At 36.9% G+C, this 14,056-nt stretch overlaps 1 protein-coding gene across 1 annotated transcript in view; it reads right to left on the reverse strand.

Moving 5' to 3' along the window:
* LOC145979805 (growth hormone-regulated TBC protein 1-A) overlaps positions 1-14,056 on the reverse strand; it is a 55,628-nt gene that overhangs the window by 11,748 nt on the left and 29,824 nt on the right. The window contains exons 3-5 of the mRNA XM_083112818.1: positions 11,407-11,640; positions 5,746-5,906; positions 634-742 (exon numbers count right to left, since the gene is read on the reverse strand). Coding sequence (XP_082968944.1) covers positions 634-742; positions 5,746-5,906; positions 11,407-11,640 — 504 coding nt within the window. The remainder of the gene's footprint in view (positions 1-633; positions 743-5,745; positions 5,907-11,406; positions 11,641-14,056) is intronic.

Genomic DNA, 14,056 nt, shown 5'->3' on the forward strand with positions numbered 1-14,056 from the left:
AAGCTTTATTTCCTGCATTTATTTTTTCTCGTATTGTGTCACGAATGTCAAATTTGATCATTCATTACCATTCCAAGGTACTTAAAAGTTCTTACTGCTTCGAATATCGTGTCACCTATTATGAGATCATCATAATGTTTCACCCTATTGTTTAAGTGTCAACAACATAAATTTAGTTTTATTCATACTTGTTTGGAGTCCAATTTTACTTTGCTTATTCTTCAAGTGACACATATGCTTTCTTTAACTCTTTTTTTGTTCTAGTTACGATGGCTATATTATCAGCGTATGCATTAATCTGACTTAATTTGGTGAATATTGTTCCTCCAAAACAGGAACAAATTCAACAGGCAAAAAGGTAAAAAAAAGTTTCAGCCAGGCAAACATCACACAAGCTAATTGACACCAATGCACACAATTATTAACTTTCCCACTACTGCAACAACTGAAACCCAGCATTTGCAACAAACGCAGCAGATGAACTGACTACACTAGTGTTCCTAGTGTACAAACGACACAAACCGAAATTAATAGAACTATTACAAGTAAGTCTCGCAGAAAAAAATAGTAATTCACTTACATATCTTTATTATACTACCGCATCTTTTATTTCTCAAACATAAAAATACTTACTTCAATGGGTAAAACTTCAGCAAAAAGACAAACAAACCATTTGGTAAAGACTGCTGCCCATGGTAATCCAATGTCAGTTACATGTTTGTACACTTCAGGAACTTTTAACCTGGGAGGGAAGAGAAAAAAAACAACATAAAATTCATGGGAACAATAAGAAGGCAGTTGTAGTAGATAGATAAGACTATGCTTAGAGACAATTTAAGCTTTCTGCAATGCTTCAGAAGTAAAACATACATGTCCGTGCAGAGAACAGTTATGTTCACGAGGGTTTTATTCTGGACCAAAACTCCCATTTGCAATGAAATAGTTATTTATATTCTAACATATGGACAAAGTGATAACAAACTTGAAACTCTTGATTCATCAACTAGGCAGTGAGTTACCATATTCCATTCTATTCTACGTCCGTTATGTTATGATGCTCTTCTACCTCTCTCGTTAATCGTGCTGATGAGGATAAAATGACGAAAAGGAAAAAAGGAATGATACATCCATGTCTTAGCCACAGTTTTGTCCTTGGGCCTATGGCTTTCTAGTGCATGATATTGACCACTTCACAATATAGACTAGCAGTTGGTTACACAGAATGAAGAGTGAAACCTACAACTCAACCAAGACGAGAAAAACACAGAAAAGTCACAGACTAAAGTGGAGAGTCATTTATTTTCTCCTCTAGCATCCACTTCTTTTGTGCACAAGTGTCCCTGTATTGCCAGTGACGTGCACTAAGCAGTAGCGAGTCTAGCACTGATAGGTCAATCAATCTCACACCTTGAATTATTTTAAAATCACAGTATTTATTGCCTTCTGGAATCTTGTGCCTATATTTATTATCTTGACGTGTGATGCTTTAAATATCACCTTCAATCAGTTGCTACACCAACTGCCGAGGTCACCTTACGTCACTGCATATTACCCAGTGGCGGCTGCTTAATACGTGCTACCGTGCTATAGCACGTTACTCAATTTACTAAACTGAAAAGAAAGAAAGGGACACATTTCATAGATTGAAGAAGTTTAATAAAACAGTGAAATGAAACTTCTCACGTTAAGAGGCTCAAAAATTTGCAGCGCACTATAATATTTTCCGCACGCTGTTAAGCTACAACGAATACTGCGCTATTGGTTTCATAGCACGTTTTCACCACCTTGCGGTGTGCCGAATATGACCGAATGCCCCTCGGTTCTGTGGGGGAGGTATGGTCGGAGCCAATCAGCTCGCGAAATCAGTGTGCTAGCACGGTACGTGTTGTCATCTCAGTATAAGAAGAAATTTGCGGATAGCTTTACAGAATCAGACACGAATTTTTTTCACGCGGTTGATGGTCATGCACGTGGCATATGGAGCAGTCATTGTAAAGGACAGTTGTGCTCTGTTGTTCCAAGCAGTGGCGTATGAGAGGTTGGGGGCTATGAAATTGATGGGGGCTACATCCCATCTCCGAATTTTGCGTTTCGGATGAAAGCAGCAAAGAACTCAGAAACAAAAAAACAGTGTTAAATGCAAACACCCCTTAAAATGATCTCCGATTAGCATTTTTGTCTTTGAATAACTTAAAATGAAGGTTTAAATTGGTGACTGCAAAATATTTTATAGATTATTCTGGCCGTACGTAGAAAGCAGCTATGTGATACAGACGTTTACAATTCCAGACCCCTCGGGAAAAAACCCTGCGTACGCTAGCAGCTCCAAGTGAGTGTGTAAATTTGTATGTGTTTGGGGGGGGGGATAATTGTAAATGCAAGAAACAACATCTACCTGTAGCACGCATCTGTGACAAGTCACGAGCCACCGCTGATATTACCATATGCGTAACTTCCCCACATAGCTTTGTTGTAAAACTTCAACAATATTAAATATCATGCCCCTGCTTTTGCTGTCTATGCTTTTCCCCTTTATGATGGTACAAACACTTGGAACTGAATATAGGTGAAGACAATGCGTTGAAGAATGCTGCACATTTTGGCAACGCAGGAGCAGGATTACATGGTAGAAGCTGACTGCATCACCTACACTTCCTTCACTTGCATGGGGTTGAAAATTTCATGATACTGCCAAAGAGATTTCTCTTCTTGATCAAGCAGAAACAGCAATTCCATCTCTCAAGAGTGAAAATTCAATAAATAATAGTTGTCCAGCATGCAATGGTAGCAGATGTAGAGAGGCAGTTAAAGTTTCTATGCACTATGTGAGAATATAATTCATGAAAGGTAAGACTGACATGGAAAGCTATGTCTTGTTCTCACACAGGGAAAATAATAGAAAAAAAACTGGTGCATGATCAATATGTATATTCATCTGATATTTGATTTTCTGAATTTAAAAATGGTTTTCAAATCTGCACATAGCAAAAAGCTCATTTAAAAAATTCTGCAAAATTTTCACAATTTTTTTTTCACATTTCAAAATTTACTTTGCGTGCAATTTGCATAGCAACATGAAATAACTTACACAAAAGAAAACTTAAATGTATTAGTTCCTACATGCTTTATATACAGGGTGAGACAAAAGTAAGGTTGCATAGGTGAATAGCAACCATGGTTGCCAAACCTAACACCCGTGGCTTTTTACTTGTGGAGCCAAAGGTGAAGTGAAATCTGTTGATGAAAACATAAGTAAATCAACCCACCACACTAGTATAAATCTTACACAACTGAGAGCGTCAAATTAAATCATGCATTGAAGCAAATGGTGTGCATATTGAACATGTACTGTAACTGTGACCATTACATATGAATGATGTGTGTGTATGCAAGCACACATTTGTTTTTCTATTTAATCTGACTTTTGCTTCCCTCTGGATATGTGTGCACATGGGTGATTGGGCAATGATTATTCTAGTAAACAAGCAAATCCAATCGAGTTATTATGCAATAACTCCTGGGGATACAAAGATGTAATCAGTAGTACCTTACTGCAACATAAACAGTCTTTTTCAGTATGCCCATCTGTCGATGAAAGCCAAACATCTAATAGTGAACAATCAACATGTTCTGAACCTTCAAGATCTCAGAATCATAGAAAGATAAGTTTCAGTTCTTGTTTCAAGTCCACTTTATGCACAGAAAGGCCAATCGAGACCGGGCCCTACACTATGTGCCTCCACCATGTATAGAACCCAGGATCCCTGATTACAAGGTGACAACATTACCACTACGCCATCAGGAAGATCAGGAATACAAAGATAACATGTAATTTGGTGTGCCATGAGGCACATCAGTAACAACTTAATTCTGCAAAATATTTTCAACAGGACCATTCACTTTCCTGTCAAACAGTGAAGAATCTAAACATACCTCTTTTACTCACAACATAGAACAGTAGCATATACGAAATTTCAAGTCTGTCTGCTATTGGGGGTAGTATGAAATGCCAATGAAATAATATATTTTTTTAAGACATCAGTGATCTTGATTTGTCTGTTTAGCAAACTACGAGAAGTACAGAAATATATAAACTTTCAGTAACGAAAGGTGATCCAAAATGCTAACTTATTACATATTATACATCCTATATAAACTAGGTAAAAAGCTTTCTACATTAGCTGAAATAAGTTATATCTTCAAACATATAAACTAGTTTTTCTTGTATGTATGTATTGCTTGCATTCTAGAATTTAATTTAACAGAAAACATCAAGAAACTCTATGAAAGCAATGATGATTTTGAATTGCCTGATGATATTTGGGATTCATAATAATTATTATTATTATTTTAAATAAAAAATAATGTGATCAAATTTTTATCTGAAATAAAAATAAAACAGACTGCTTGTTTTTCACAGTTATGTTGCTATATTACAACAATGTAACATTTACAATATCCATTGTATAAGGGATTCTCTTTTTTATTAAAAAAATTCTTAACCATTGTTATAACTGTGTTTTTAGTCAAACTAAAAATAAATGTCTGATGAAGGGAGCGTGTGTTCTCCTGACACGTCACAACGAAAAACTGTTTTTATGCTTGTAATAACCATAAACTACAAGAGAAATAAAATAAACTAGTATTATTACATTTAAACAACAAGTTTTCAACATACTTAAAACCTTAAAATAGTCTCAATGTTATTTGTTAATCATCATCTTCCTCTTGAAGGTCTGTGTAACCAGCTCCGCGACTACAAAAATTGATCACTACATCGGTGATATTATCTTCCTAAATATGTTGTTTTCTTTAGCATTAATTCAGTAATTTTTGAGGCAAACAGCTATTTGGAATCCTCAGAACATGTTGATTACCCTTCAACTGATAATTTTGAATGTCTTCCACCTACCATTTACTTAGGATATCTTCACTTCTAATTTTGTCTTGTAAAGTTACTCCACTTAAAGACTGCGAAAATCTCATTTGTGAACAATAAATCTTAACTACATTAACAAGATGTTAAAATAAAGATATTAATTTGACGGAAAAAGCTAATTGGCAAGTCGAACTCCTGCATATCATTGCTAGTATTTTGCACATCAGAATTCTTGTATCAAGGAGGTTTGAGGCACACACAAATTTGTACTGAATGAAAATTCTATTGTTTTTCTTCTTCAAAAGGTTCTACAAGTATAAGTGAGCATGTGTTTATGCATGTGTAAGAAATTAAGGCTCGGCTGTATGTTTGGCGGAGCCAGGACAGCGGTTTCCCAATTTTCCTCTCCTTTCGAAAAACCGTTACGATATTCCAAAACCTGAAAAACTGCATGTGTTTAGAATTCCATATAGAGCATTTAGGTAAATCTTTATGTAGTTTGCTACAGCCATTGTCCAGATATTATCAATAGTTTAATAGACTTACATAGCCATGAAACTATTGAAGATATCTAAGCAACAACGAAAGCAAATCACATGCAATTTTTCAAATTTTGGAATATAACTAGGTGATTTTTCGAAAGGACAGGGAAATTCGAAAACAGCTGCCCTTGCATCGGCCAAGGAACAGTCGAGCCTTAATGGTATAATTTAAATTATAACAGTCTTATTCTACAGAATAGAGATATGACAGGTTCTGCTTAGTATCCAATGAGCATACTGCGATTAAATACAGTTCAAACAAAGTTATTATTTTCTACAGAGAGAGCAGTAATGTTTAACTCACAACATCTGTGACTTACTTACCTGACTAACTCAGCTAACACGTCAATGTCTGTTATTAAACCATCCATATTCCTTGTGTAGTAACAAGGGAGAATAACTTCAACGAGAACTTTAAGCAGCCAAAAAGCTGTCTCCTCATCCTTTGTGACTAAAAGCAGTAGACCAGCTATGTAATTAAGACCCTGTAATAGAAACCAAAGACATGATTTACATTCCAAACAATGCAGCAATTTGCACTCTGAAAACTGTGTGTGTCGATTACATTTTGATTACCCAATTTATTTCTTTAAAACTTAATACAGTAAAACCTTGTTAATCCAAACTAATGGGGGGTATAAGTTGACCAGTTTAACGAAATTCCAGATTAACTGAAATAACCTAAAAGAACAGTAGAAAGTGCATTAAAACTCCGTTTATAGCAATGAAACACATTTATTATGGTGTATTTAAATGGCATAGGCCTAAACACACTATACAGTACTGTAAAACGTAAAGCAATACTGTACATACAATGCCGTACATACACGATACCCATATTATGATGATGTGCCCGACGAGCCTGGCGAAACTCTTGCTGTGGAAGTTTGTTTGTGAAGTACATGTCTATATTATGTTGGGACAGTTTGGAATGTATTTCCTTCACTAATATATGTATTTTTTTTTCTTTGTCCTTTGCCTGCCGGATTACGCAAAGTGCGGCTTATCGGGGTCTGGATTAATGAGGTTTTACTGTACAAAATTAAAGGATGACATGTTTGATATGCATTGCATCTTAAAATATACAGTACTCAATACAGATACAGAAATACCACCATGCCAGCAGGAAGAATCGAATCACAGTTTAAACCCTTTACCCTAAATTTCACATACATAAAAATATACAGGGATAGACAAAACTAAAAATAATTCAGGAACTGCCCTTTTTACCTCAGAAGTCATTTAATGACACAGATGATACAGATTAAAAAAAAGTAATGGAAATTTCTACAATATTTTTTAATTTGAAAGTTCATGCAGCAGTTAAAAATATTACAGGCACCATGGCAACTCAGCACCCTGTATTTGACTACCACTGTTTTATTCTTTGCATTACGTAAGGGCTTCGTAAATTTTGCACAGAGGTTTTCACTCTATAGTTCATCCTTACATAGACTGGTTACATTGTCCATCCACGGTGTATGAAAAATTGTGTTTTCAAACAATAATTTCAGTGCAACTGTGAACAGGTACTGTATGATTGCACACATAGAGGATAAAATTACATTTTTCAAGGGCTTGTGGAATATGACACCTAAACAAGGAAAACCTTATAGAACTTCTTCCTTACTGTATTAAAACTATAGAACAGGTTCTTGGGTGCCAAAAAGAGGGAATTACTTATTTATGAACTCCACTTTAGGACTCTTAGGTATTTATAATAAATTAATAATTATAATTATGAATTAATAATAATTTTTATGAAATATAGCATTTTATGTGCTATTTGTGTTCAAGAAAGTCACTATTTTCAGTACAATAATGCTTTTTCCTCGTAGTTTTCTGAAGGTTTGGAATGTTCAAGAAAATCAATCGACCCACCGACTGTGAAGTTCGGTCTGTGATTAGTTTTCTGAATGCAAGAAATGTGAAACTGGTAGAATTCTTGCCTAGAGGACAGACCATAAACAAAGATGCCTACTGTGACAAATTAATCCGGCAGCGTCGTGCAATTCAAAGCAAAAGATGTGGAATGCTTAGCAAAGGCATTGTGTTGCTTCACGACAATGCTCGTCCACATACGACCCAAACTCAAAATTTGATCATCCACCCTACAGCCCTGACTTGGCACCAAGTGACACTCATCTCTTTCTTCATCTGAAGAAGTTTCCTTCTGGTCAGCGTTTTGACGAAGGATGACGACGTCGAAGCAGCAGTGCATGGATGGCTTTCATCTATGATGATGGGATACAAAAACCTTGTGCCACGCTACGACAAATGCTTGAACAAGTGGAAACTAAGTAGAAAAGTAGTTTAAGGTCTGTAGAATGCAATGAAAATAAAAAAGGTACAAAACTATTTTACTTTTTTTTTACACCCTTTCGGTACTTACTTTCCGAATACGCCTCGTAGTTCGCGAGCACCTACAGCGCAAAACCTTGCACCGAGCGATTATAATTTGTTTGCAAAGATGAAAGTGTGGTCGGGGTCATAACAATTTGAGAGCGATGAGGAGTTGATGGACAGTGTTCAGAAGTGGCCGAGTTCGCTAGTGGCAACCTTCTTCAACAAGCGTGAAGATGGTGCAACACCTACGACTAATCCCTGAATTCAAGTGAGAATTATGTTAAAAAAATAGTTTAGGTGTGGGCAACTTTCATGCATAATAAATATTTTATTTTCCGCTTTATTTCATGCCTCTCGGTGGATGATTTCCAAAGAGCTGTTACACACACGGTTAGAAGCTTTATTTATCTTCATTAATAAAAATTAAAATTATTCTACAAGGAGATTAGAAATTATGGAGAATCAGAACATGTTGAATTGTATTTTTTGCAAATACGCTGTATAAATAAACAAACTGCCAGAGTACTAAGTAAGGCAAGTGCACATGGGTAAACTTTGCAACTGTTGCTAGTTACCAAGGTTCATCTCTCTTCGATGAATAGTCACTAAGAATTGAATGGTTTTGTAGCCAAGATTTCATCTCAAAACAGCTTCCATTTCTGTTTTGTATGCTACACCTACTGTCCCTTTCATCACCTGGGACACAGATTAGGTACATACAGTGTTTAATAACAGGGAATTTCACACCATGAAGGGATATGGGGGGGAGGGGTGGAATTAGGGCCCCACACTTTCTTCATCACAGCCTAAGGTGGGGGTGATGTAATCAGCACCATGTCCCAGGCCACCTTTGCCCCCCCAAAGTTTCCTACAGGTACCTTGTGCCTAGCCTACCACCTCTTCTGCCATCTGAAGATCTTCCTGGACAGCAAGAGTTTAGACACTGATGAAGAAGTGAAAACAACAGTGAGTAACTGGCTATCATCACAGGCGACAGAGTTCTACCAGGAGGGTATCCAAAAACTCATAGTTTGTTAAGATAAATGTATAAACCAGCAATAAAATTATGTAGAAAAATAGAGAAGTGTATGTCAATTCAGAAAATAAATGGTTTTCGATAAACATTTATTACTTCGTTTTTATTGGAAAATGGACACTTACTTAAAAAATAACTCTCGTACATATTTGGTTACTTTCACCAAAATATGAAGTTAAATATGGACTTATAATTGCAAAAAATACACGACTGAATCAAGAAAGTGTGGGGCATTACCACCACACCCCCTATATGCCTTCATGGCGTGGTGCTAAGCACAGGGGAACACTCACTTTACCTTTTTAATAATATGACATAAGCTACATAAAATACAGAAGCAAATCTTGTATGTGTGCCGCAAAATCCTTGCTTCTGGCACTACTGTCAGGCACACAACTATATTCTGTTACGAGTATCTGTGGAGTGAGAGAATGAAAACAAATCTCTGAGCAAGTAGTTACGTGAGACTGCTCTACCAATGAGGAGGGGGAAAGTGACTGCAGTTACCAGCCTTCGCAGCAGTGTGTACTGCTTTGCTCTGCCCACTCGATCCCCCCCCCCCCCATCTTCTCTTGCGCTATGCGCGGCTTTGCTCCATACATTCCAGAGATAAATTATAGTAGCGAGGGTTGGTTTAGCAATGGGTTTTCAACGTGGGACTCTTCCATTGCCCAAATAATGTTTATAACAACCAGGAGCCAATGCTTGAACCCTCATTATCTATTGTTGTCAACAATTGTAAATAAACAGGAATTTCAAGTGTTTTACAATAGCAAAAGCAAATAATTGGGAGGTGAAAAATTGGAGAGAGAAAAAGATTAAAAAAACATTGTTTCGATGACAAAAAACTTGTAATTAACCCAATTGGTGGGTATAAAAAAAGGTTGTAAACTTTTGTTTGTTCGGTCTTTCATCAGTTATTTGCAAGAAATTCACCCAACTCCTTCGGTCACACGTTGACATGTAGTTACAGTGCGAATAAGGAGTATATGTTGAGAAATGTTCTGAAATATGGAAATAATATGTAAAAACAACTAAAATATGTAAAATATGATCCAAAATCTAATATATGTGTGTACAAATACGGAAAATAAAAACAATTCTTTGAGTCTACATGCCATGATGTAGAAAGATAAAAATATAACTTATTTCAGCTTCATACATAAACCCATTCCTTGGTTATTGCTAATATTGGTACTGAAACACCACAGATACGGGTCATTATCAGAAATAGACTCCACACAAACCATCTTGTGGACACATAATCTCAGACTTGAACTCGTATCTACATTAATTTGAATGTGGTATTGTATGGTGTCCAGTTGATTTAGTGTGCTTCTATTTGTTGTGTTTTTATAGGTACATTAGAAAGTTGTAACAAAAAGTTAAAATAAGAATCATAAACAAACATGTTAATGTAGGCATTTAAATCATATTTAATTCAATTATTTTCTCTTCCCTATTTGACACAATACGAGAGGCGTACTATAATGATTTATACTTTATTTTTTTTTTAGCTCCCATAGTCCACCATTTGAGAAGTGTGGACTGGCATATGAAGCTACGAGTCTAGTCTACCGATTGCAGGCAGCAGTACCGAAAAAGGATTCCCGGTGTTCACACAGCAGCACGTTCCGTACATCATTGCACAACATGGAAAGCAACTATAATGGTCAGCGTTGGACAAGTTGGTTTCTACGGAGAGAGGGTGTGACCACAGCAGAGATTTCACAAGAGTACGCGGGGTGTGGCAGGACCTCGAACCCCATTTCAGCAATGGCCGTGGTTGATTCCCGACTGGTGTGGGAGCGTGCATTGTCGTGTTGCAGGAGCACTCCTTCTGCCCATTTTCGTGGTAGTTTTTTCTGAACCCATCTGGCGAACACTTTCCCAATATTAAGGTGATCCTGCACGATTCACTGCAGGGTGTTTCTGGACAGGCCCGTGGTTACCTCCATTTAAGAAAACATGATGCACCTGTTCTCAAGAATGACTTGTTCAACCTGTGCAACGTTTCTTGGTGTTGTCATAGTTACTTTCCTTACCGAACTTGTCTCTTTTTCTGTTGACGTGCGTCCTGTTTTGCAGGCTTCCACCCAATTGTAAACAGTTTTCCGTGAAGGTGTATGTTCATCACACACTGCTGCCAATCATCTGTAAATCTCTGCTGTGGTCACACCCTCTCTCCATAGAAACCAACTTGTCCAACGCTGACCATTAATATCGCTTTCCATCTTGTCCAATAGTCCGCTGGCAATGATGTACGGAACGTGCTGCTGTGTCAACACCGGGAATACTTTTTGGGCACTGCTGCCTGCAATCTGTAGACTAGACTCGTAGCTTCATATTCAAGTCCTCACTTCTCGAATAGTGGACCATGGGACCTGAAAAAAAAAAAGTGTAAATCATTATAGTACGCCCCTTGTATGTTAAACCTGGGTGTTGCAGCCACTTCCTGCACCCCTCTTTGTGCCCCTTCTGAACTTTTTCTATACTTCTCCACTTCTCTTTCCATGTGGGTGTCTTTACAAGAACTGGCAACATCGAAGGGACATGATAGGAGCTGTATTTATACGACAACAGAAAAGTAATTAATTACATACCTGGCAGTATCCAACTTCCTTATTCGCACTTGCATATGCAACAAGAACGTTGAACAGTTTTTCTTGGTGAGCTGCCTGATTTTCAGCAAAAAATATGTTATCTGGAAATGTTCGTGGTAAGTCAATTTTTATTGTTTCAATCAATTCGTCATCAAGATCTGCTTCTAAGCAGCTCCTGTACAGATCCGGCTTCTGCTTCTTTAACTTGTCGGCACCACTTATCGTCATCCAAACCTGAATTGTAAATCATATGGACATTGAGAGAAATCAGGAACCCATCATGGATATCTGAATATATTCACAAAGAGATTAATACACAGACATTTCATACCATTTGCCACTACTTGCTATTTACATCTGTAAGGCAAGTGCAATTTCTAGGTGCCAAGTTCAAGCTGATGTAATTATATTTTCTAACAGATTTAATAAATAAAATCTGCAATTTTTTCAGAACTAAAGAAGAATTTCTGTTTCAATTCACTTGGAAAATTATTTTAAAAGCAGCACTAATTAAAAAGATACTCTGAAAATATTCTTAAAATTATTTATTTTATTCATTTTTTTACTATTAATAAATACAAAAAAATATAATAATACTTAATACTCCTTCAGTTTCATTTATAAGAGCGAACAGTAAATTAATACTGAGTCTTGTATGCACTGTATAACTTTATCCTAGGTTCTTGATCTTACTATAATATTTCTGCTTATTCATTCAGCTTAAAAACTTTTGAATACAAATGTACAGAAACTGGGTAGCAATTATCTTGCGCACATAATAAACCAAGGGTTATTTATTAATTTATTTTCATGTATGAAGTTTTGCACACACTTAGTGTGATAAAAAATAGCTTGTGACATAGTAAAAAGTAATAATTATTGAAGCTTTCCTGGCGGCAAATGATGATGTTTTCTCGGAATATCAACCAGTGAAGTGAATCCCTGAAGATAAGAGTGATGTTGAAGTGAATCCCTGAAGATGAGAGTGATGTTGAAGTGAATCCCTGAAGATGAGAGTGATATTGAAGTGAATCCCTGAAGATGAGAGTGACATTAACTCTCAAAGTGAATCCCTGAAAATGAAAGTGATGTTGAAGTGAATCCCTGAAGATGAGAGTGATGTTGAAGTGAATCCCTGAAGATGAGAGTGATGTTGAAGTGAATCCCTGAAGATGAGAGTGACATTAACTCTCAAAGTGAATCCCTGAAAATGAGAGTGATGTTGAAGTGAATCCCTGAAGATTAGATTGATGTTGAAGTGAATCCCTGAAGATGAGAGTGATGTTGAAATGAATCCCTGAAGATGAGAGTGATGTTGAAGTGAATCCCTGAAGATGAGTGACATTAACTCTCTCAAAGTGAATCCCTGAAAATGAGAGTGATGTTGAAGTGAATCCCTGAAGATGAGAGTGATGTTGAAGTGAATCCCTGAAAATGAGAGTGATGTTGAAGTGAACCCCTGAAAATGAGAGTGATGTTTAAGTGAATCCCTGAAGATGAGAGTGATGTTAGCTCTCAAAAGCTAGGAAGTCTATCCGGAAATCATCTGTCTGATATCCCGAAAAAATCTCTTCATCATAACTAATAGTTTTGGTGTGTTCAATAAAATTGCAATTGAAACATATTTATTTCATATAAAATTTGACAGATAATAATAAGGGAGTAGAAAACACTCACTAAAAATTTTAAAAAAAATCATTGTCAAGAGTCGCATCTTCAGACATGGGGAAAAAAAATGGCACAAATATACTTGGTACAGAAAAACTTGGCTCTCTCACAAGGCTTGTCAAAAGCTGAGAGTACCAGAGTGTGGTGTGTGTGTGTGTAGGGGGGATGGGGAGGTGGATGGGGGGTTGAGGTGTGGCAGGTCCCTTTGGGGGTGGAGGATAAATTTGAAGTGGCAATGTCAATCTGGAGGGTGTGGGAAGTTCTGGTGCTTGGAGGACATTTGAAAACAACTCTGGGCTTGTCGGAAAAGATTTTCTGGTGTTGGGATCACTGTGAAGAATGAGGAGGAGAGAAAGCAGAGCGTGCCTGATTTTGTTGAGGTGGTATTAGGTGACAAGTATAGGGAAGTTGATGTCACGTTTCTTGTTGGTGGTGTATGAGGCAGCTTGGGATATTTGTTTTGTGACTAGGGTGGAAGTATAATCACTGTTCACCAGGACTTGGTATAGGCAGAGGATGTAATTCTGTTGGGAGGTGGATGAGGTGTTACGGTGTTATCCTCTGACAGCCAGGGAGAATGGGAATGTGTTCTTGGTGTGGAATGGAGAAGTGCAAGTACTGCATGTGGTTGGTGGATGTCATGTGGACGAGGTTTTCAAATGCCCTTCTTCAATGTGTACATCTCTGTAGCAGGTGAAGTAGTGGAGTCTGTGGTGTTTGCTTATAACTCGTATAATTTTAAAAGCTCCACCAGATTCTCCTCGTTATTCTAACAAGGAGTTTTGCGTCACCTAAACCATAAACATGATTTTGTATTTATTTAACGGGTGTTCATTGTTAAATTTTTAACGACATGTAGGATAAAAGGGAATTATTTATTTCTCCACGTGGGTTTTATTATATTGTACAGACAATTATATATATATATAGGGAGAGATTTTTTGTTAAATTGTTGGGGAGATGTTTCTAATTGTCCGGGTGA

Source organism: Lepisma saccharinum, chromosome 26, assembly GCF_977018435.1.
Source record: "Lepisma saccharinum chromosome 26, izLepSacc3.1, whole genome shotgun sequence".
NCBI lineage: Eukaryota > Metazoa > Arthropoda > Insecta > Zygentoma > Lepismatidae > Lepisma > Lepisma saccharinum.